The following is a 26,464-nucleotide window of genomic DNA, read 5'->3' as shown; positions in this document are numbered from 1 at the left end:
GGCAGGGAGCATCACAGAATTTCAATAGCTTTCGGGCTGATCTCAGAATCAAGGATTTTAGTGTGTGAGCAATTTGAGATAGATTTGGTTTAACCTACTGTATACATATGTCTGAGGGAACAACAGTCAGATCATATGAGGTCATCGAAACCCCAAGTGGTCAGGCTCTATAAGCCAAAGAGTTGCTACAGAGGTAAGGCTGAGGTGTAGGGAAGGATATACATGGGGAAAAGGCTGTCTAGACCTTTCTCCTGTAATTCTGTTACAAACCTCAAGTGATTTCAGTGGTTTACCTTTTGTTTTAACATGCTCTTCACCTCCTTTATTCCTTGCTTGGCATTTCTTTTGGCCTATGGAATTGAATGAGTAGATCACAATTAAATTGCAAATACTGAACTGTCAAAAAGATTGAGCATTCATAATGTTTCCAATAAAATAAATTGTTTCCAGCGATCAATACTCCCTGCATCATTTTGCCTAAGCAAGGAAGGATACAATTAATATTACCAGCATATAACCTAAACATACTTTAAACATATACAGAATGAAACAAAGCTTAATTAAAAAATCTGCAACAAAATAATTACTCAATATTTTGGTTTAAATGGTATAATTTGGTATAAAACAAAAATAGACAAAAAAACTTACAAATTTATAGGCAGTTTTCATTGCTGGACTTGCTTTGTTTACTGCAGTGTTAATAAAAGCACCACCTTTCTATGAAGAAAAGAATAAATGTACATCAAATGCAATATTTATATGGCTTTTTCACAACAAAACTTGGAAAGTGCAGGCTTATTTATTATAAGAAATGACATTAATTGGACATATAATAATATTATATATTCATATAAAAATGCTTTACAAATAGTACACTACCAGCTATTAACACCTTGTATCTTCATGTTAATGGTCAGGTTTAGTTACTGGGGGTAAAAAAGACAGCTATGAGAAAAGAATCAACTGCTTTTCAGTAAGCACTAATAATATTAACCTATATTACTAATATGTCTTCAGATAATTGATACCAATAAAACACAAAGATAATATAAGGGTAATATAAGGGTATTTCTGGACAAAACAGAACCATCAATGATAAATTAATTGATACCATATTGCGGAGGTCTGGTGAAAAGAAATATAAAATATTTGAGATTTTGTGTAGTTTTTTAGTCTAATTTTTTGTTCTCATAAATATACAGTAGGTGAAAAGTGAGGTGAAATTTTTCAGAATTAGCAGAAAAAATATAAACAAAAATGAAAACTTTAGATAAAAGATCATGAGGATATTTATCTTTCTCTGCGAACTAAATTGCATCACAACAAGCAATACAGTATGTATTTCTCTCTAATTCTATTTTCTATCCTCTATTTAGGATATGTAATTACTGTATATGAAAGACCTGCACTACATTTACAGTACATGTAGTGTATAACTTCAGTGTAATAGGAGTGGTCTATCAGAATATATTTAAAGCAAGTTGAGATATTCACAGAATGTAAAGAATTAGATAAGCGTAGTTATATGACTAATCTACTGCACTGTAGTCAGAATTTATAGTTTATACGTCTGTTAACATATACACACAATACTTTTGTTTCTGGGATAATCCGAGTGCCTGCTAGGTGTCAGATCTGCAATGGCTCATCACCTTCAAGGTTTCCATTGACATGTTCTCCAAACCAGAATGCTAAACACCTCTTGCTGAATTCTGGCTAACCATGCTCATCCCATGACACAAGTCCACTCTGTCAAAGGTAAATGATTCAGAACTGCAGAGCGTTTTGCACTTAATGTCTTGATGCCAAACAGTTTAAAAAAAGGAAGTAGGTTTGCACTCAACAGATTTGAACTTTAATATACGTATGTGTTCTGATCCCTCTCAAGTTTAACGAAAGACTACGAGCTGGTGGATACTGAGCAATGGATGTGTTTCCTGCCAGAACAATTTAGAATCCTGGAAGACCAGCTGCCACATCAAATCATTGCTGTCTGGAAACCTATAACTGCGTTAACACTTTTTTAGAATGTGCTTCTATTGTTTTTATACAACTATTTGTATTTGTTCTCCTATGATGCAAGTGTGAAATAATATGATGGATTAATTACTTTTGCAATACTATAAAGACAGGTGAACACCAATAGATTCTTTAACAAAGTGTAACACACATTTACTTAACCAAACACTCCAATACAGGGGGCATTTCAATACAAAAATGCTCTACTCACCAAAGAGGAATGTGATCTTTTTTAAATGAACTAGTAAACCACTTCATTTTAGTTAGGATATGGTTACTCAAGGAGAATTGTGCTGGGACTATTTCACTGGGGACTGATAAGATACTACCTGTATTACACATATACTCTTGCGTATGTAGATGAGGAATGTAATATGATTGTGGAACCCACAACATTCTTGACTTGTTTAACAAAACTGTACATAAAGATTAGTGAAAAGCAGGAATATCTGAAACCAAAAATGTAAAAAAGTAAAAACCCTTTCATGTTTACTCTGTTGCTTTTTTTAAAAAAAAGTTATAAATCAGGTAATAACTGTTTTTATCTCAAGTTGTCCTTACCTTAACTGTTTGCATCCATTGTTGATAAGACCTAGAGTTGCCTAAAATTAGAAGTATATATGTAAGAATGATAATATATTTAAAAACATTTGTATGTTAATATTGATAGTACTCATTTTGTACCTGTTGCTAATGAATGCATTCTTGTGATTGCTGACACTTTTATTGCAATTTAACCAAAAAGTGATTTATCATTAAAACAGAAGGGAAATTGATGCCAACACATGAGGAGGTAATAAACATAAAGACAATTAAAATGTTTCTTTCAGTACATTTCATAGTACAATTTTTCCATTCTTAATGAATAAAATATACTGACAAAGTTCCTGGTTCCTAAATTTCTGGTTGAAGAGATTTAGGACCACATATTTATCTAAAAAAGACAAATTGTTAAACAATTTGTGAAATGCAGAAAGTAATATTTCAATGAAAATGAAAAAGTGATATTTATAAAAGCATTGCTAGTATGGAGAATAATCCGTGTTACACAAAGAACATAAATAGTGCTACTTACTTCCACAAAAACCACCTTCCGTGATTTCCTCCTCAAAGATATCTGTGAAGCCCCTTCCTGCGTTCAATTTTGCTAGTCTGCCTTCAATGAACTATAGATATAAATCAAAGTTCAGGTCACATTAAAGGTAAACGACAAAATATTTTTTAATCCTACCTGTTCCAGACATCTTCACAACTTAAAAAGAGTGAAGAATCTTAAAATTAAGAACAGCTGGTCGATTAACATTACAGGCCAGCATGTAGCATGTCTAGTGTCGGGAAATTTAATTTCCTCCTTTGTCACACAGAAGGCATAAAACATTCAATAAATCATATTGTGATTACCAGTTTTAATGTTCAGATTTCAAAGAGACAAATAAACAAAAAATAATCACAGTTGAGAGCAGGAGAAAAGGCAACATTTTCAGAAATGTTTTAGAGCCTAAAACATTTTAGAGCCTTAAAGCACAATATTTGTGTATTACACAGGCATGAAATTTTGGTGTTGCATTGTGTTACTTCATCCACACAACAAAACAAACATTCTGGCGGCATGCTAGATTAATATAACATTTCTTGCACTGGATCAAATTCTGGAATCCTTGGTTCTATTCTGGCTGTAACAATATAATGTAACGTAATTACGTAATACTCCCTCTAATCAGAGCAATCAGATTTAATGTACACAATGTGCATCCCAATTTATATTAATGATGACCCTAAAATGCTCACCTCACTAGTGCTTCACTTATCTGCATGTCAGCTATCAAATAACATCATAATATCTCCTGTATTATCCCAATAAAACATGATCCACATACATTTTGCACAGAAAAGCAAAGTCAAAAAAAGCAAAAAGACTCCCAAGGCTGTTAAAAATCAACAGTAACGATTCTGTGGAGAAATAAAGCAAAGGGTTTTCTTTCTTGGTTTACTAAAAAAACAACAATAAAGATTCTTTACACACATCTTAGCGCATCACACAACACTGTGATTTTACATATATACCTTTCAAAAAGGATTACAAGATTTTAAAAGATTGTATATCTTTATGGCTTTTGAAAACAATAATAAAAACAGGCAACACGCTAAAAGAGAAGACATATTTCTCAATATTAATATACACTGTGATCTCACACTATTAGTTCAGGGATGGGAAGTGTCATACACAGCAAAAAAAATAAAAACACAGCAAGCTCTGCCAGCAAGTGATTCTTGTAAGTGTTGTGGAGAAACTGAAATGAATCAAACCTTATTGGAGAAAAAGCATGCACCAGCAACACCAAAATGGATAAAAATGAAAGAAAGCAGATTTTCAGTGACACATTTTTTGCTTTCTCTTGGCAGGTAGGATTTATCTGGAACAGGCTTATTTCTAAATGGATGTACTGTAGTTCATGGTCAGAGCAATGAACATCACTGGACTTTTTCACTGAGGTTAGGAGAAGATAAAGGCACCCAAAGCTACTGCAGAGCTGAAAAAAGTCTTTGAACTGTTTGTCACTATCTTTTCTAGGAAGGTTATGAATTTCTTTCACGTCAGAAACAAAGGCTTGATTAATTGTTATTCTCATCCTTCTGTGAAAAAAAATTATCTGAGGCTAACCAAGGCACTAAACTTTAACTGTCGATAAAAAAGAAATTCATGAAGGCAGGCTTGCCAAGTACTAGTATTAACAGTTTACATTTCTTAATCAAAAGCAATTGCTGATGGTAACATTTTCTGTAGGTACTGGCTTAAGAACAGTACAACATAACAGGGATTCATTTTAATTAATGGTTAAGATAGTTCCTTTTGGTTTTTATGTCATTACCTTCTAATTTACTCTGCGGCTCACTCTAGGAGTATTAGAAACTCTGTATATTATATGGAACATTCAGTTTATCATATTACCCTTTTAACTTTCTTCTCATCTGACACAGTAATGAGACTAGGAACTGTCAAGGACATGTCCAGCAAAATTATTTCTAAGCAAAGTATTCGGAAATACAAAATTTCATAAAAAGCAACAAAGCTTCTAGTACGGAATAAAACAATCTATAAAACTGTATGCCTCCTTCAACCATATAAAGATTGAAAAGTGTAAAGTATGCCACTAACACACTTTAATGGATTCATTTTTTAGGGTTTCATGCAGATAAAAAAGGAATTAAAAAATAAATGTTTTAGTTGTCCTGCTTCAAAGAGAACAAAAGAGGAGGAGTTTCTTTTCCCCAACATACAAATCACTTTGTTGGCCAAAAAAAAAAACATGAATTGGTTTTCAAAGGGTTAAACAGTCACACAATCATATAATTCTATTTCTGATCCAAAAAATTTGTATTTTCTACTTCACAAAATCTTTACCTGTTTGAAAAGTTGAAGGTTTACAGCCATTTCCAGGAAACTTCTCATTGCGCTAGACCGGTGATTTACAAAACTTTCTTCACAAAAGGTGACTGGCTCTCCCTAATGAGGAACAAAAAAAAAGTGACATATGATAGAGATTTGGCTAATAATGATTCTTGTCATGCAGTACACTGCAGTGTCATTATTCTTTTAAAAACACTTTTTTTGTTTTGCCACCTGTCTTTGTACTTCAGTTTTTATTGTATTCAAACGTCACATATTCCAGGCAGTTTTGAATCATTCGGTCTTGCTAACTGTAGTACCATCATAGGCATATATGCAAAGGACAATGATTTAATGTTGTTCAAAATATAGCCCATTTTTTTAGGAATTTTAAAAATTATTTTTGTCCTGAAAAAGAACACTGTAGAACCAAGGACTCATAGTGGAATTAAAATATTATTTACCAATGAAAATATATCTCCCTAGACAGTGTTGTTCCTGTAATCTTCTTATTTAGGAGTGAATATTTGTCTCACATACACAGGCGATATAACTGGCAATGGTGCCAGTAATGAGCTCTGCAGTCAGAGATCACATTCAGTGCTACTAATGAGCAACAGGAAACAAATTTGCTATCAGAACTCTTGTTACAGAGAAGTATTTTCATTTTTTTTAAACTTTAGAACAAAACTGAGCTTTCAAGCTAAGAATTAATGATACAATAAAGAGATTATACCTGGTCTTTTATGTGTTAAAAGTTACAATTTTAACCGATGACTTTACAGGCAGGTGCAATAGAGGAGCCATTACTAAAATCTAATTTGGTTTACTGTAAGACAGTACATACTATACCATCATACCATAATGAAAAAATAAAAAAGATTCACACAGATTCAATGGTCGAAACATTAAGAAAAAGAAATGCGAGAGCCAGTGAGGATATACATCGGATCTAATAAAATATAATTAGCATTTATATTACTTCAAATAATTATTATTCCTGTGTAATAATATTGGCCTCTGCAGATTTTAATGTATAACTAAAAATTACGTCAAAACATAAACTGGATTCACCGTGTACAGTAGGTATTTACTTTTATGTCAGCCAAAGAAACTAGTTCAAACACACCTGCCAACACGATCAGCTACATAAAAAACCTACAATAAAGCATGTGCTGTTTTATATATATATATTAGAGAGTTTTCAAAATAAAACTTTCAAGTGTAGTCCAAGGGGAGCTAGAAAAAATTATGCAAGCGGGGGATTATGAAAAACCTTCCTTTTTGCAGGTACAGTTTAGAAAGCTGAGGTTCTCGAATTTTACAAAGATGATCTGGCAACATCAGCAGTTTGTTCATTTTGTACCATATCCCAGCCACTCTTTTTTCACAAATTATTTATAATAAATAATAATTTAGTTTCAGAAACTGAGAGAAAGGGTAAAATTAGACACCACTGGTAGAACGAAGCATACTAAGCTGTATATCCTTTCTAATCACGTAGCTTTGCACTGGAAAATGAATTTTTGATTAAACACTCAATGAAAATGTATTTCTTTTGATATATTGAAGCAGCAGGGTGGCAATACAGTTTCTATTTCTCTCCAGGGGATACCCTGTTTTGTATGTTTGAGGTTTGAGGATGTCAGAAAATACCGAGATTCCACATACAGCTGAGCAAGTCCATGTCAGTTTTAGCTTAAGAAGATTTCCAAGTATGAAAGTAAGCATAGAAATGTGAAAGGTATCATACCAATACCACTTCTCTGTAACATAAGAGCCAAATTTTACATGTATCCTATTTCATACATGAAAAAGTTAAAAAGGACCTTAAAAAGGCTTTAATGAATGCAATAAATATACATTGTTTTCCAAATAATAATACGGAGATCTTTTCTTTAAAAACTAAAAAATGACAATAAATAATTCCTTAATAAAAGATGGATTTAGAGAAAGAAGAATGTGTGTTCAGTAAAGGAAAAAAAACATGCATGTTCACAGTATGTTCTATAAAGATATTTAAATGTAAATAACATGAGTGCAAACAATCCAGTACTCTGTGTAAAGTAGTGGTCTTCACAGCCAAGAAGACTTAACGGATGAAAAGTTGTGTTCATTTTACTTTTGGAAAAGTGGAATTAAGTCTAACTTGTTCCTCCACAAGGGTTAATGTGCTACAGTGAGAAGCAACACAAGCTGCAATCACTGTCTAAATTCAAATAATTTTTTACAAAAAAAATAAGTTTGGGAATTCAAACAAAGCAATACTAATACTTTCTATACTTTATATTAATACATTTTTCTTGATTCATTGGTACTATCATCTCACCACTTTCACTTTCCATTTTCTTCTGCTCAGTTTAGATTGAGGACAAATAAAACATTAAACATTAATCTTAAAAGGTGCTCTGAATACACTACCAAAAACAGGATTTTAAAGTCTGCAGTCCAAATTGAATATATCGCGGACAGAAAAAATATAACTTCAGTATCCACACCACCATTCATAAGGCTATTAAAATTGTTCTAAAAAAGAAATGCAGTTTTAGTGAGTTATTGGAAATCTAAATGGTAAGTGTAAGATAATTGTTGCAGTTAAAAGTTAAATAAAGCCATGAAGCTATATATATTCCTCTATTCATTTTGAAACATAATAATTGACACAATAATTTAGAAACAAAGACAGTTAGTGTTTACAGATTATGTAGATGCATAAATTATGGTTTCCGATTCTCCTAGCCTACGCAGTCCAATTATTTTCTAAAGCTGAAACAGAGGCTTTGCCAAATATACTATGTTACACTGAGAATGAACTGTAAAGCAGTTTACTAGAACCCTTCAAAAAGTTAATAAAAATGGAAAATGGAAAAAAAAACAGCATAGTACTGTGTGGCTTGTCAGTTTTCTAATGTTCAAAGGCTTTGGATCACCTGAGTTCACTAGTAGTTTTACCCATTTTCGGAATAACTGTCCATTATTCACTGGCTTTCCAACATTCTGTTTTGAAGACACAATGCACATTGAGTTCATTTTGACTTAATAATGGTTTGTCTCAGGCAGCAATTGCTGCACAAGAAATCAAATCAGCTCATTAGCAGAGAGGTTATCATTGATGGCTGTACTCAAAAAATGATTATTCAATGGATTAATAAAGTGGTGCATTTGTAAAAATATATAAATTTGTCCGTTTACTTCATATGTTGCTAATAAAAAGGTAATAATACTATTAATGCTAATGCTACCAGTAATGTTACTAAAAATACTAAATCCCTGTTAATGGGACATTACAAAGAAGTGCAATTTTCTCTCTGCAGAGCATGTGTGAATCTCCATTCTGCCCAGTGGGTATTTCACCACTAAAGCATTTACACCTGTGTCTGCACACCGCAATTGCTGTAATCCATTAATTAACTTGGAATTTTAATTTTTTTTTTTCAGCCGAAGTGGCTGCTAAATGAAATCTTACAGGTTTGTATCTCAAGGCATCTCTGTAGGATCCGAACAGCGCGGCCTGAGTCCTCAGGAAGGCCCTGGCAACTCCGCTGCCTGTTGCCGTGGACTGCTTCTTCAACTTACTTTTGAGTGAGGAGACCTGCGTGACCGAGAGGAAAAGTTAAATTAACACCTCTGAAATTGGTAGAGAGAGACACAAACTCGATCGGGGTGTGAACCATCACATTTGCAGGTCAGCCAAAAAAGCCTCCCTTCTTCCTGATAGCTTATCTGTTGTGCTGTGGAGAGCACCTGCTGGTCTGTTAATTGAGAAGAAGGCAGGGGGGTGAATGTGAAGCACTAATGCAGAGTGCTTTGTGCACTCTCTCAAGGCCTCTTGACATAAATAAGCTTTAATTATTTTCTCTCTGATTTGTTGGCCATTTTTCGACAGGTTTGCTGCAGGAGCAGAGCATGTGCCAACTTGCTGTGGGTTGATAAAAGATGTACCCTGTAGATCCATGAGGGACCCATTTCTTAAGAGACACTCAAGTCCTCCTTATCACCTTTTTCTAGTATTCATCACAGGAGTAGCATCAGGCTCTTTGCATTTTCAGGAAAAAAAAACAAGGCACTAATGTTTTCTTGCGTAATGTTCCTAAAATAATTAAAAATAAAAATCAACTAAGCCTAAAAAATTAATTACCTGTGAAATTTATTAGGTCAAAGACTCTGTAGTCAGTTCACTGCGTCTTCTAAAAATCTACAGTGAACATGTTTATAGTACCATTTTCCACACGTATATTTAGCAGGTTTCAAGCTATATATACAGTATAACATATACATGGTGCAACAAACAACAAACACTGACATTTTAAAATCAAATGATATAATTCAGCCTGATGAATTATCATTGTTTTGTTTTTGCTATTTAAATATAAATGTTATGTCATTATTAATATGAACCATGTTATGTATGGCACAATAAACAATCAAAATATGGAGTAGCAGTGAACTGATGCAGGGAACCTACTGTATCTATGCTAGGCAGCCTCACAGAAATTAAAGTCTATTAAATGCAGCCATTTGTTTTCTATGCTGTTCACTTATTTCTCAAAAGCATAAAAATCAAGCAATGTTAAAATAACACATGGAACACATCTACCGTACATTAGATCAGACTGATTTAAGAATATGCAAAATAATTACTAATTCATACAATTCAAGTATTAATTTTTGAGAAAACACCAAAGGATAAAAAGAAATATTCTAGATTTATTACATTCTACCTTTCCTGAAAAACAAATTAATGATAAGCTCCTTTAACCATTGTTTTTACTGTTAAAATCATCAGCATATATTGTTTTTATATTTTTTATAGGATAAACTTCTAAATTGTACTTTTTAATAATCACTGCCAATTGTATTACAGACAAATTTAGATTAATACCTCTATTTTGATGGTGGCACATACAATTTGTCTTGTATGCAATAATGGAAATTGAACTGTCAAACTAATTAACTATTATATATCTGATAATGCTAACGAGAACTGAACGAAGCATCACAGAGAAGCTTAGCTCTACAGGTGATAAACCTATTTGGCAGTGACATTTTTTAGTGTAAAGTCACAGTAGCTATGATCTGATCAAAGAGAGAGACCCCCATTGGGTCCAATTATAACTATAGTATTGTAGAAAAATCATTGAGTTATGATATTTATAATCTATGCAGAAAGGCCTTTCCAGTATAGGTCTTTTCCTCAGAGCTGTGATCTTTTCAATTTACATCAAGGGAAGATAGCTCTAGATAAAAGTCTGGAGTCCAATTCGTTTAGCCCACAGAGGGCATACACTGTGGCTCATTAAAGTCTGTTCCATTAACTCCAGCACAAGGCTTGAAGTGCGTAATGTAAAGTGTGTGGGTCAAAGGTTACACAGAAAACAGATCTCCATTTAACTTACCAGCTGGAGATGATAATTAACAGGTGCATTGCTGTTTTTATAAGGATAATACATGACAGATCTACTGTATGGTGAATACAGTATAGAATATTCCTTAACTCACTCTAGAAATCCATTTCAGAACTTTTAAATCTTAAATGTGCTTTTATATTAGATTTCTTCTTTTTTTAAGAAAACAGCTACATAATTACACAGCATGACAATTCACGTACAAGGTTTTGAATCAGCATTGCAACTACATTTGGACTAAACACGCAAACGTCTGACATCACCACATAAAATTAAATCCAGGTTAGTTTTCCCACTTCTAATTTTATAAAACTTCAACCTATGCACACAAAAACAAAAACACTACAAAATCCTACTACAAAAGGCTTTGTGGATTTACTTAAGATGCATATCAATTACGTGTTAACATTTTGTATTTATGCTGGAATATCACAAATGAAGAAGATTCTAATTTTTTTACAAATATGATTGGAATTTTGTGTACACTATAAAATTTAAACTCCTTCTATCAATATACTTGGCTTTTAGAAATGGTATAATACTGCTAAGACACTACTCCAAAAACCATGACACTTACATCTTATCAAGATATGTTTCTTGGAATTTCTTTTTTAGATTCTGTGGAAAGGAGACCATTGGGAGACAATTAAAGAACTACAAAGGGAAAAAGTTTGCTTAAAAACCTTCAGTATTCTTTTGATGTACAGTACTGTATTCTGAAGTGCACATATACATGTATACAATCTTATTCATGCACAAGATTGAGAAGCATTCAAAATTTCACTTTTTGTGTGGCTAATACAGTAGGTGCACACAGGTTTGGTTTACAGTATTATTAAGCTTACATAAAAACTGCCTTTGTCAGAGAATAGAGAAAAATAAAACAACAAAATGTTTAATATGATTCTTTAGTAGATAATCCCTAAAGCCAATGATTAAAAAATTGAGACTGGTTATTGAGCTGTTGTAGCCTTGATCAGAGACAACTATGACCTAATTCATGTGTTGAAAATCCTCAAAGCCCCCAGTGAACGTCTTAGGAGTACAACCAAAGGATACACGTGTAAACTACATGGATGTGAATGTAAAACTGAGAACAAGGAAAAGTTAAAAATGTAACTCAATTAACTGACTGTGCCATCTTATGACCAACTTCTTGTAGTTAGTTGGGGAAAAAAACACCATCTGCTTTTTCAGTTTAGCTCAACTTTCAGGTCTTCTTCAGAAATGTACTTGACAGTTCCCACTTTACGTTCCTAGTAAAGTAATATGACATACTGTAAATGTTATTGTTAATTATTGCTTTCCCAAATTTTTCAACTTAAAAAAAAACTAGAGTGAATTTAACAAGTAGAGATAGTCGTGTTCAGATATTCAGACTCCAAAAATAAAAAAAACAGCATTTTATTTAATATGGTGATACTTTAACTTTATTCCTCTGGGCGTACACTGTAACAAAGTCTAGTGCAGGAAACTAAGTAAAGGAGGTACTTGTGTGTTTTTATTTGCTGTACTGGGGAGCTGGCAATGGGAGCTGCGGAGAAAGCTGGAACTAATAGGATATCCTCCTGGGCCTTCCTATTCACATGTGTTGGGCTGCTTTCTGAGGCAGAACCTACATGCTGGATATGATATACAGTATATACAGACAGGGAAAGACAGTCATACAGATACTGAGCCACTTAGAATTATACAAGTTACATCATGCCAAACTGCAAAGTTATCGGTTTCAGGAGTTGATGGTACTAAAGAGTCTTCAAAATTGAGAATAAGCTGTCCTAAAGTAGACTGCAAATAATGCAATCTTTTGTTAAAAAAAAACTAATAAATTGAACATCTATATATATAAAGAAAGGCAGAGTACAACTGCATTTTAACGAGACCTCCTTAAAAAATTATTAGTAGTATTTGTTTCTGCAATACGACTGCAATACGAAATAAATAGTATTAAATGCCACATCTGTGATTTCATTTACTATTTATATTGTACAACTATAAAATGAAATCTCTCTAAAATAAAATCTTTTAATTAAGAATGACAGTAATCTTTGGTTATTGTGTTGATTCTACTTCATTCTTTCTCTAATAAAGAAAAATATAAATGCAGAACATATAAACAATACAGGTCAACAATGCTTAATTCAATTAAAAATATTGTTCAAAAACAGCTTGATGTAATTAAGGTAATCACACTTCTGTGTCCTGATCTAAAAATAATGAAACAAATGGGGGTTACTTTAAGAGTAAAGATGTTTTAATGTTTTCCAAATTTCAAAATTCTAAATTTTCCAAATTCATGGTCTTCATGGTCAAAGTTTTTTACCTCTAACATACAGTATGCATACGTGTAAGTCTCCTGTAACGCAGAAGAATTGTATTCCATAATATGTTCACACCAATCTGTTGAACAAAAACACTTGATAACACTTGATATTTGTATTTAGTGGTTTTCAATAACAATTTGTTTAGAAGCTAATTTTAAGTTTTAAACAAAACTCTTCAAAAATAAATTTCTTAGTATAAGAAAACCATTTTAAACCCTATTCCTTTGTTAAAAAATGACACAAAGAAAAGTAAAGTACAACATAAGCTAAACTCCATTCTTTTATAAATAAGATTTTTATATGAAAATCCTGAATAATAATTCAGGAAAGAGCTAAGATTCAGAATGGTGAGTCATTCGATTTATCATAAAAGTACAAACTGTTAAAAGTTTCTTTCAAGAAATTATACGGTCTGCTCTGAGTTTTCTGTGTTTCCAATAGGTAAATATTCCCTACAACAATTCAAAAAAGTAAAAACTACCTTCAAACATATTTTCAATAAAATATATTTATTCAAAATACTATATAAAATTTAGAATAAGGAACAGTCAAGACTATATGAATGTGAACATCTTATTTGTTTGTTTGATACTGGTTTAATACATGTGTTTCATTACTTTTATACTGTATAGTGAGCAATGCTAATAACATTTGCAGCCACATGCACTATATAACTACCACCCATGCCCAAAGAATTGAAAAGTAACTGTAGGCATGTTGTCATGTGATGAATGGAGATCTCATAATAATTTTGGCAGATGATGGTCTATATGAAATAAATTAGTTAGCCAACACTATCAATCTTGTGCAGGCGTCATTGCAGTTATCTAAAAAAATCTTTAAACCAAAACTTTAATCATTTCATTTAAACCATATGGCAACCACTAATATTAAAAGCATAATAAAGCAAAACTGTCCAGAATTTTAAACTAATTTAATTAAATCACTACATTTTTCTCCCTTAAGGACAGTACATACTAAGCTTTAATTCCACCTTGGCCTACTTTATATCTTTGGTATAGATAGAAATTTTAGAAATTTGATGACAGTCATTTTTATTTTTACATTTTAGAAATGACCAATGTTAAACCATTTTAGAAATAAAATGCTTAAATAAGAGCAGAATGAGTGCATGATACATTTAAAAACATTTCTGTTTATTTTAGAAACATCAAGGTCATTGCAGTTTGGTAACCACATAAGACATCAATAAATTTCAAGGAAAATACTATTGTTTCTAATATGCCAAAATAAGAATTTGCTTCATCTTCACAATTCTTTAAACATATTAATGCCATGTTATCAATTCTATTACAAACACAAAAATAAACAGGAAGAAATGGAACTTGGAAGTTTAAATTCTAGAGAAGTCATAAACAGAAGAAAATGCTGCAAAGTACAAACATTTAAGACTGAACCATAACTTTCTGTTACACAAACTTTTTGTTGACCATTTTCTCTCTTAGGTACTTAATTTTATCTTTCTCATTATTCAAAGACAAGGCTTTTTTCTACTATATAATACTGTTAATCATTTAAATATGTTTGTCTGTTTTTTTCAATGCCATCAAATGATTTATTTAAGTTAATTACCTGTGCTGCCATATAAAGACATTACTAGAAAGCACGGTGATGCCAATTTCTGACAAAAATACAATCAATAGCAAACAAACACATCTTATGGTTTCAATAAGGGACATTTCCAAAATTATTATCGCAAAATTGCCACATCCTTTTAAAGCTTATACCAATTATTCTTCCTATTTGTAAATCTTTAAAAAAATTCAGAACGGAACTGCTACTGGCATGGTAGCATTTCTAATAGTCAATAAATCTAAAATATTAAGTGTGAATTTTGGAGAAATGGCTATTAGGCTGAGGACAACACAGAACACAGCATAAGGTCTTGAATCTAAAAAGGGCAAGTAATTCAGGACAACTGTGACCTCTAACCCTTTCCAAAGTAGGGCCAGTGGTCAAACTATCATAATAATAAGGTCCACATGGAACCAAAGCCTTCTAACCTATAATTACACATATCTCCAATGGTTTGCCTTAAATTAGTATGGGTGCACGTTCTTGGTCTGAAAACATTAGCAGTTTTGGTTTAGGTCCATTTATTTTAATAGCTGTAAAAATATTATATTTTCTGCCTTAGAATACACATTATTCTGAGCTTGACATCTGAAGCTCTAAGAATTTTGCCTTTAGCTCAATTTACATTAGTCTTAGAAATCAAAAGATTAATTGTTGAGCTCGAAATAACCATGTATTGTATGTATGAATGCATCTTTTTCAGGATGTTGGCTACATAGAACAAAATGTAAATTCAAAGTATTTTTTTAATTAATACTGATATTTCTAAATCTTTTTCAGTAGCTTCTGAATTACATAAGATTTTCTAAAGACATTTTAGAATAAATGAACTCAAAGTCTCATTTGTTTTTCGTATTCAAACATAAAACTGTAAATTACTCGATCCATCTCCTGTCTTCCAGTGGTTCTCTCAATCTTCTAAACATTGTGGGCTTCGTTTTGTGTTTTAACATTTTTCAATTAAAAATGTCCTCACAAAAAAATGGAATGCATCTCCCATATTCAGCAAGTGTTTTGCAAGTAAACAAAAATAAGTTTCCTTTAATTAGTTAACTAGGTAGAGAACATTTTGTTCTGCATTTCCATTCGATATCCCCAATGGTGAGCTAATAAAAAATGTTGCTGCAATAAATACATTATTTGACATTCACGTATTAGGTTGGGTAATTTAACATGAAATACAGAATGCGTTCTATTATTAGTCAGTGAAAAATAGCATTGCAAGATCAAAGCCAAGAAAGAGCTGCCACTTAATTTATCAAACTATGTAAACAAAAGAATCCCCTGTCATTTTCAAAAGACCTAACTCCCTTTTATGACAAACTCAGTTTGCAATTTAATTTACAAATAGAATCCTGAGTAAGCAGACATGGCTAGGCAAACAGAATCGGCAAACAGTGGGGCTTTTCGCTCAAGCCCCCATATCCCAGCGGGGTACAATGGATTAAATTGTAATTGAAAACATCCCCCCAAAACAAATAACTACTGAATTTTGAAAGAAGGATGAAAGACAGATATTTCTGACCCCAACTGTACGACCATTTCCCATTATACTGACCAGTGTCATCAGATCATTAATTAAAGGGGAAAGCACTGGCAGGTGGCAGAGAAGCAAGAACTGATAATTGGCCCCCTTCTTCTTCCTGCCTTCAGAAATCAAGGTCTTTTCTTCAGCAAGACATGCCACTAGGCAGACAGAAATGCCTACTTTATAATATAATGATTAAAATAAGATGAAGAGACTCCTCTGTTCTAGTAGCTCAAATGGCTAACGAACACCACTGGCTTTTTTAATTACAAGTTGTGCAATTGCTAAACAGTGATTACGATGTCCAATTGAAGTTGTTAAGCACTTTTGAAATAATAAAGAAATTCGTGCTGTACTTGATATTCTTCAGCAATGTATAGTTATAACTGCTGGTTATGTCCCTGAAAACCTCGGCAAAAGCATCAGCTTGTTTCTGCATGATCTTGTTAGCACGGAGCAAAGGGACAGAAGCAGGAGGCCAAGACATCTGAGTGGACTTACCACGTCACTAGGCAGGCTTTGCAGGTCATCAAATGGCGTTTCCAGAGTGTTTGTATCAACGTTTAGGATAACTACATCTTCCAGCGATCTACTTTTGACTTTCTATTATGTAGAGTAAAAGAATACAAGAATGGAAAGATTATATAAATGAACACAAGGTAATGAAAAAGATATATAGTTTGAAACAAGGTGTCAGAATTTAATAAAAACAGAAGCATGCAAAAGTAACTGCCATTAAGTTGCCTCAGCAGTTCTAGTAACAACCACCTTCAGAGCAATTACAAACAGCTTGCAGAGCCTAGACTCTGGGTCAAACCGTTGAGATTTCTTTTAATATTGTAAAGTTAATCAGAATAATAAACTAAAAACAAAGTGATATATATATATATTTACAGCACTATGCTCTCATGAAGAAATGTTTAGTACATTTTTTTAAACATTTAACTTTCAGAGTGTCCACCTAAAGAAGACATTTTATAACTGAACTAAATGTAATACATATTATTACAGATACATGGTAGTGAAACCTTGTTGTCATGTAATCCCTTTAAAAACTGAAGATGACAACATTCTAAACTAAGGGTTTATATGTTATAATTGTCTTAATAAATACTGGATCAAAGGCAAAATAACAAATCACAGTTCAGTAAATACAGATAAATCAATAGACGATAATGATCAGGTATAAAAAATGGCTAAATATCTATTGACTGCTTTTCTAATACAGGATTAAGTAAAGGAGATTATGGTTTTCTGTGAAATACAAAGCATACAAACATTTAAACCAAAAAATCTTGTTTAGTGTGCAACATCATAAATCAACAAAATGTTATGCATTTATTCTGATACCTACAAATTCAACAATTATTTTCAGACTGCAGGTGGAAAAAAGCAGAGGTATGTAAAATTTTAGTTTGTCATTCTGTGACAGTTCCTGCTATGGAGACGCATGCTGATTTTATCTCATTATGTATGCCCAGATATGGTACTGTCACTAATGCGATTTGTGATAAATACCGGGAGTTCCACAATTGTCAGGCATATCAAATTTAGACATTCTGCTATAGGTCTACTCCCAACCGACGCAGCATCTTCAATAATGAAGCACAAACGCTTTCTCTTTTACTTGTAGTAAGCAGGCAGGCTGATGAAAACGTATGTCACTTCAATTTATTCCCTGTTCCATGCTAGCTTGTCCAATTAAATATTACTTCATTATCATTTCAAAAGACTTAAAATTTTAATTCTATAAACTGGTAGCAAAAGCATGTTGAGTTCAGTACATATGCAAGTTACTCGAAAAGCTATACCCCGCTAAATTGCAGAAATGGCAGACTCCTAACTTGAAAGTAGAAAATTCAATTCACCAAAGCACTTTTATCAATCATTATATATTTACAATGATTGCTATACACAATATATGATAAAATAAACTTGGCCCACTTTTAACAAAACCGTTTACTTTTAACCTTGGAATTTAAAAGAAATACCCACCTCTAACAAACTGAGATGAACTCCAACCACATATGGCATAGGGGCACTGTGGAAAAAAAATAATATGCATCTTCAGCCACTGGTACTAAACCTGTTTGAAATTAGGGGGAAACATCTTGTAGTACGTACTACAAAAATCCTGTATTTGCAGCATTCGAACACTAACCTAGATGGTTAACATTTCCCATAATATCTTATTATTCTCAAGTACAATATGTACATTCACATGCATTTTTCGCCACTGAACCATTAAATAACCTGGAGCACTTTAGCAAATGAAGACAACACTTTACAAATTCTTTCACTTTCAATTCTACTGTACTTCCACAAACAATTCACATAAAGCTACACACAGTTGACAGTTACAGCCTGTCATCCAAATATTATGATTGGACAGAGTGACAAAGGAGAAAATGTCAGTCTGAATCATATAAGGAAAGTTTTAGAAATTTTAGAACACTAATCAAAAGGAAATGCCTATAAAGAAAACTTTATTAGTGTACTACACTATTTCCTGAAATCATTATTGTATTTTATTACGTTATATTAAGGTATTATTTCATTAGTTTAATTGGTAAGCAATTTTTATCTGACTCTTGTATAAAGGATTCTGTGCTCTTACTAACTAGCTAAATCTTATATATTTTGTGAGATTGCTGCTGGACCTTTTCAATCAAGTAGCTAATAAGTCAAGATGCCCTAGCTGTAACATCTGCTAGATATGACTGTAACATCACATTACTGTATTCAGCTTCTTCATTTCAAGCAAAATTTTGCACGCTACAGGATTTCCTTCTTCTCTGTGCTATAATTATTGTTGATTGCAAGAGTAATTACTTTATGAAAGTCTAAATTTAATTTCATAAAAGGTTTCTTGTTTTTTTCCCCAACATTAAAAAGGAGACCACCCACTTGGATTAAGTCTCTGGTCTTTTTCTTAGCCTGGCTAAATTATGCCTCATACTGCATTATTAACATTAGTGAAAATATTCAATAAACATCCATTTGATCTTGCGATTTAGCAAAAGCCGAAATATGAAAATTCAATATCCAAAGCTAACCAAAGATAAATTCTCGGTTTTAGAATGGTAAACTAAATGTGTAATGCAGACTGATAAAATTAAATGAATTTTGAGCTGAAAAAATCTCTCTATATACAGTAGTAAAGAACCAAAATACCTCGCAAATATAATGACTTAAATTGGACTCATCTGGCTATGCAGCTTTTGTAACCATTTGCTAAATTCCTCAAAAAGAATTGGGAAAATTAATGTTTTCCAACTCTAGGAAAAACCAAGCTTTAAGCACATAAATGAAATATTTTAAGAGAGGAAGACAGAATTAAGCTGAAAACCATTCCTGATAATAAAATGCTTCTGTGTACAGAACTGGCCTGTCAGCCCCACAAACTGACTATCACACAATGAGTAGTCGATAGATTTCTCACTTGTGGAGCGAATCCAGGCAGTGTGTACTTTACTGCATGATGGCAGTTTTCTTCTACAAGATAATGGTCTGTCTTTTCAGTTAGCATATAGAACAATGTCATATTTTTAACTGGAGAACACGGACCCACAGCATGTAACTAACAGTCAAAAGGCTAATATTTTTGTCAAACTTTCCCAAGGGTAAAATGTTAAGTACACATAAGTGACACATTATTTCACCTAGTTTATTTTCAATAATTAATAGATGCAATTTATAATGACCCACTGTACTGCTTTAAGGTTTGACTGCACCAACTCTAAATCAGAGGTGGATACAAATTGTATATGTGACCAAATGTAAACAAACAGATTCACTTTTTCATTAATACACAATAATGCAGAGAGGTTCTAAATATATATAATTTTGAATAAAACAAGCCTAGACATATTACAGGTAAATAAACATTTTGAGGGTTTAAAAACACCTTTTTATTAGAAAATGATGGGTAACACTGCCATAAAATTAAAATTATTCCTTTACTTTCTCTCATGCCAGTAGGAAGGTATGGTACCTTAGTCTTGTCACTGAACCTATTTTAGCTAACGTGGAAGGTATAATCCCTGAATGAGGCATTACTGGGTTTTTTAAAATAAGAACAGTCCTTAATGTGATTTTCTATACATCACATAGCAGGTGATGGTTTATCTCTCCTTCCATCAATACCCTACGTAGGTATTATGCACAGGGCACTATCTTCAACAAACATGCCACCTTCTTTAGTAAAATGGTCATTAGCAGAGAAAGCAGAAGTCCAGCTTGCAAAGTCTTAATTTATTGGTCTGGATTTAAGCTCCATTACAAAGTTCCACATTTTTGTTTGTTGGTTGCGCATGGTTCAGTGAAAATTCCTTGTTTATTAATGCCACATGTAAACAAGGTCACTGTCTGGGAAGTGAAAACTTGGACCCACTGGAAAAACTGACAACGTTCAACGTGACGTAAGAGCACAGTAGCACTATCTACTGCAGTGTACAACTCGCACTGTGTGGGGAGCAAATCTCTTTGTGTATTGTTGGCCTGTCATTGTTCACCATGCTGTGGATATAATGTCTGGTAGTTCTCATAGACCCCCTCATGGCCCCATAAGCAGCTGATTACTGAGACTCAACTCTCACACTGTTCTTCACAGTTCAAGGTGGCATTTTTTGCTTTAGTTTCGGCAATCCAGGATGCCCATGAACACCCAGTCAGTTAAGAATGGAATATCTACTTCCTCAGTCTTCTGGATGGCTTCTACCAAAGTTCTTTTAACCACCTGTGCATTTCCTTCCTCAAGCTTCAGTTCTTTTGAACTTGCTGGTTACAATTTTTACAATGCACAGACTGAAACTCCCTCTGGCTTGTACCTATGCTTATAAGTAGCAATCATGTGCTTATAATGTCACAGATATTGCCTATTTTGCACATGTGGATTTAAATTGGTCAAATTTGTGTGCATTTCTTTCTTGTTTGTAAGTCTGATATTACACAAAGAGTTATATCAACCTCAATTCAGCACAACGTCTCCATATTTGTTGATAAACTTAAGCAGGTGGTTGATTATGTACATTATGTGCCTGATTTCCCAAGTTGGTAAAAGTACTATTTATTGCAGCTTTCCCAATTAATTTTACAATAATATCAAGTAGGTGTACTATTGCCACTGTTCAGATTTTTGAATTATTATACTTTTCAATGCAAACTGATTTTACAGATCTTTGGCTTCAATTTTTATACAACATTAATGAGCACTGTCCTTATTCATGAACATCCTCTTTACCAACAAATGCTTGCTTGACTGACTAACAATATGTGCAGGCAACCAGAAAACGGTGCAAAACAGAAATGTCACAATGAAAACAAATACTGGCATAAGATGATACAAATAAATCTCTTGGGTTCTGTGCCAATCTAAAATATTCCAATTTTTAAATGATGAAGAAATAGAAAACGGAGACCAAACAAATTATTTTCTCAGTGATATTGAAAGTAGCCATTTCTAGATACCTCAAATCTTCTAAATTCAGAAAACAGGCTAGTTTAGACCACGTTTTTTTTTTTCAATGTACAGCACAAATATTCTGTTTCATTAGATAAAGAGCTTTGAAAAACCTACAGTCTGTCTTGGACATTGTGAAATAATTGCTGTATGAATCATTAAAGAGTAGAGATTACAGGTTTTATAAGGTGTCATTTAAATTACAGGGTTTCATATCCAAAGGTGGTTGAAAAGGCATTAGTAACCTTACCAGCAGTAGTCCAAGAGATGTGGAGGAAGCACAGGGATGTAAATGTGTTGCCAGTACATTGGAAACAGCATGGCAGCAGACCCATGAACACATGCAGTTAACTAAAGGTTGAAAGCAAAGAATACAAAAAACAGAAAAAGACAATTTGCTTATGGGTTTGAACTGTTATAAACGACAGAAAAAGAACATTGGAGAACTACTATTTTGAGAAACTATCACGCATTTCATGTTTTATTGCATTCTAAAGTATCTGCAGAAACTAAAAGGCTCTATTCCATTTTCCAAAACATACACACATGTGGAGGATTTAAAATTGCTTTAGAATTCTAATGCGTAATACAGCGTAGCCATCAGCAAAACAGATTATTTTTGCTCATGTTCACAGAACAACAACTGATTCAATTCATCTAAAAAACACTATTATTAGAATGTGGATTTATGTTTCCACAACTTGCATTGGTGGTGCAGTAAAGTAGATATTTTATTAAAAGGTTTAAGAGCGACAAAAAGGAAAAAGAAGGGCTAGCCAAACAAAGAGAAAGGAACATTATTGACAAAAATGAATGAATGGATTCCAGTTTATGAAAAAATCCTTATTAAAACAAAACCAGTATGACAATTGCTGTCTGCATCCATCGGAAAATAAACCATTTCAGTGTGTTTGTGAACATTACCATGGATTATAATGACCTGCTCGGCAGTTTGCTCATCCTCTAGATTAAAATAACATGATTAAATATGGAAAAAGAACAGAGGTCTGAAGGCTCCTTGGGGATATCATTAGGGCAAATTGCCAAAGAATGAAACATGAGCTAGCCAAGAGAGACTGCAAGCTGAAATAATACCAAGGGACCAGTATGTTCGACAGTTGGAGCTTCAGTAATGTGTGAACTACAGCTTCTACTATCAGGAGACCCTGCTCACTGACACACAGAATGTCACAATTGACCAGCAAACTGGCCAAGCTTAACAGCTACACCACAGCAAGCAAAATAAATCTTTCTTTAACACCAGTTTGTGCATCTGTAGGGCTTATCACTTTTTCTATTCTTTTTTTCCTACACTGCATTGCACTATACTGTATGCTATGCAATTACCCCTGCCATCACAATAGTAAAACATTAATTAGCACTAATTGGCTTGCTTGATATAAAAATGTTCCTGGTGTGTTGAACAATTGCTTTGAGATAAATATTGTGGATAATTTTAGAGTATAGATATATATATTTCACAGCTCCCAAAAACAATCTGTATTTCTTAATTCCAAACAGCTGAAGGTATAACAAATTACATTAAAAAGTAGAATTTCTAAATTTAACAATACAAAAGCCACCTTCATCATAAAACAACAATCAAGTTGTGCTCATTGTGAATTTCAAGTGCTTCCATTCTAATTTAATTTTTCATGGTTCTTGACTGGTGGTAATGGGAATCTTGGATACAAAAAAAAAAACATCAACCCATCCAGTTTTAGAATGTTTTATTCTGATAGTGCCAACAAGCTGCTGTCTCATCCCTGAGGAGAAAACCTTTCATCAGTTGGTACCATGAAGTAATGGCTCAGAAAACCTGGGTAACCAACTCCAATTATTTCAACAAGGCCTCAAGGCAAGCCCAATTGGCTTGATTTATACAAAAGTTTAAAAGGGATTTTAGAAGTTGGATAAGGGCAGGAGAATAGATAAACATTGAGAAGCAAATTATATGTTTGATTTTTCACTCCTTTACTGTGCAGAGATAAGGTCTCATATAGTAGCAAAACTAAGCAGTAGCACAATTAATTTCTGTCAAACATTTTCAAAATAAACCTCACCACTGCTCCACACACTGTTAGGAAAGATTAAATCAAAAGTAAAAAGGAGTGAATTTGGAGATCTGATTTGCTTCTCTAGGGCTCCATATGAATTCAGTCTCCAGTGCAGTCTAATAAAATATTTGCCAGACTAATAAATAATTAATGCTTCAAGCCAAATGGCTTATGAAATCCACAAAGAGATTTCTACTTAATATTCAATTCAGTGCAGAATTATATATACACTCTTCAAGAACAAATGATAGATTATACCTTTTTAGTGCCAGTTTTACCCTACTGAGAGTTATTTCTTATTAATTAGCTTTGTAGCTCTCCAGTACTCGATACCACCTTCACCAAAACAGACCATAGCTTCAAAAGTTTAACGACAAATCAAATATTTTATCAAGTCACTCAGTATCAGTATGTCGAAAGATGCATAGACTCCATTGATTGCCCTTGAAGAATTCTAAATGAATGTATCCTAAATTAGAAAAAATCTTCATTGGATGCCTAATCTGACGTTTTTCTAAAATTACATCTTTAGATAGCAAAAAAAAATGAATCGATCTTAAGAAATGTAAAACATATTTTGTGTCTGCCTTTGTTTGCCAAATCTGCCTATAATGTGTTCACCGCTTTGTTTGAATTTTTTGTATTACTTTTGGCATTCCATGCAAATCCAGAAATAATGTGCAAAGAGAAAACGCATTTTGTTTCCAAGCATGGAAAAATAAACTATTAATATATCTATGTAAAAAAAAAAACACGTTAAAAATTGAGTAAATATTTCCTGAGAACCAGAAAATTTGCTCTCTAAAAACAAAGGTACAAAGGCGCAGTGATTCCTGCCAAATGCGAACAGAAGAAATTTCTTCTGTCACACATGACAATGCTATACTCATCTGAACCCAGGGAAGTGCAAGAAGCTTCCTTATACTGTAGGCCTTTTATTTAAACTCCAATTACTGCCGTTCCTCCAGTTTCTGTCGACAATTGTTTAGTGTGAAGCTAAAACCTGCACAGGTTATCCAGTAACAGGCAGGTGGCTTTTTTTTTTTTGGGGGGGGGGGGGAGACAAGAAACAAGAACAAGATTGCAAAACAGCCACTTAAAGTTGGTTCTGCACAAGCAAAAAAAAAACAAGCAAGGTGGTAAGGGTTTTAAAAATATCTAATAAATCAATAGTGGAATTTGGGGGGAGAAAAAAAAAACGACACTGCAGACAATGCACTTCAAAAAGGAATGTCTAAACCAAAGCAACCTCTCTGGCTACCACTGCAGGCCATGAAGGATCTGCTCTTGTTAGCATAACACTGACAGCATGATGAGAAGGCTCCTGTCAGACACAGGCCAGTCGGGGTCTCAGAGACGAAATGTACAGCCCCAGCTGACTAGTTAGAGAAAGTCTGGTGTGGTACAATTATACAAGCATATGACAAGCCTGCATGCTTGGCTGACTTGAGAGCCAACGACACGGCTTTAAACAGTGGTACTTCTTACCTCTGGTCACAAAACAGCAATAAGTCAACTGATGCATTGTTGTAAAATCATGATTTATTCCTTTGCTTTGAATACATGCGAGTATGGAGTGATGTTCTGGTAGACTGGCACAGCAGGTTCACTGGGGGCCTAAACATTGAGGGCCTGCCTGCAGCATGCATAATATATGCACATCTTTTTTTTTTCCAAGCAGCTCACTGGAACAACTGCAGCAGGTCTAGCTGGACAGAACCTTAGCTGAGACTAAAGCCTGAGATATAGTCTATTTTCAAGGGAAAACAGGGCTTGGCAAAAAAAAATGCATATTTTTCCCCAAATAATTTGCTAAAATTTAAAAAGTATGTATAATATAAAACTCAAATGAAGTTCTACTCACTGAAGAGATTGATTAGCTTTCGAAAGTTAGCAGTACATTTCATGCTTTTTAATGAAGCAAAAAAAAATTGTGTTATACAATCCTTAATGCTTAATAAACTAGGAATGATTTGTCTTTGCACACTGGAAAAACTAAATCACTTAAATGTGAAAACCTTAACCAAGAGGCAAATATTTCATAGTTTTATACTCTATATGTCATGGAATAAGTGGCATGAGCCTGATGATTTGAAAGAGGAAAATTCTTCAAGATTGAGTAATTTTGTAACCTCCTACAAAGAAAGTCTTCTGGGAGTCCTTGAATCCTGTCCTGCCTATTGCACACACTGCCCTTAGATAGTGAACTGGAACAGCAAAGATAGAGCTGGGATGACATCACTAGCCCATTTTCCATGAACTGTCATAAACATTTGGACTGCAATCAACCTCAGAGATAAGGGACAACTCCCTTTAAAGTGTGAGCTGTTTGACAGGAAGTATGCAGAAAGCAAGTAATATAAGTGATAATTTAAGAGTGGCTGAAAATGAAATTACACAATTATTTTTGTACTATACAATGTTGCCATTTGTTTCAAGGTCTTCTTTAATAGCTTTTCTTTAGGCTATATTTTATACCCATGACTTCCATTTTCAAAACTCTAATAAAGTTAATCTAAATGTTTTAGCAAATAATATGAAGCAGATATATTATTGCCTAAGTGTTATGTTAGCCATGTTTTCACTGCAGACTAGTCCAGATTGTTGTATGCTGTAGAAATGTGGATGTAATGTTTTAATGATCCGTATATTCCAGTAGGACAGATGTTACAAGCAATTAAACTAA

General features: G+C 33.3%; 1 protein-coding gene across 2 annotated transcripts in view; it reads right to left on the bottom strand.

Moving 5' to 3' along the window:
- dennd1b (DENN/MADD domain containing 1B) overlaps positions 1–26,464 on the bottom strand; it is a 96,031-nt gene that overhangs the window by 18,409 nt on the left and 51,158 nt on the right. For both annotated transcript variants that reach the window (XM_088598439.1, XM_088598440.1), the window contains 9 exons: positions 21,972–22,072; positions 18,256–18,301; positions 16,762–16,863; positions 8,874–8,999; positions 5,423–5,524; positions 3,095–3,185; positions 2,581–2,621; positions 649–717; positions 294–350 (listed from right to left, as the gene is read on the bottom strand). In XM_088598439.1, the coding sequence (XP_088454565.1) occupies positions 294–350; positions 649–717; positions 2,581–2,621; positions 3,095–3,185; positions 5,423–5,524; positions 8,874–8,999; positions 16,762–16,863; positions 18,256–18,301; positions 21,972–22,072 (735 nt within the window). The remainder of the gene's footprint in view (positions 1–293; positions 351–648; positions 718–2,580; positions 2,622–3,094; positions 3,186–5,422; positions 5,525–8,873; positions 9,000–16,761; positions 16,864–18,255; positions 18,302–21,971; positions 22,073–26,464) is intronic.

The sequence above is a fragment of the Lepisosteus platostomus genome, chromosome 11 (genome assembly GCF_059453375.1).
Source record: "Lepisosteus platostomus isolate fLepPlt1 chromosome 11, fLepPlt1.hap1, whole genome shotgun sequence".
In the NCBI taxonomy this organism is placed as follows: domain Eukaryota; kingdom Metazoa; phylum Chordata; class Actinopteri; order Semionotiformes; family Lepisosteidae; genus Lepisosteus; species Lepisosteus platostomus.
The sequence above is the reverse complement of the archived record's forward strand: the minus strand, read 5'-3'. Positions and strand labels throughout refer to the sequence as shown.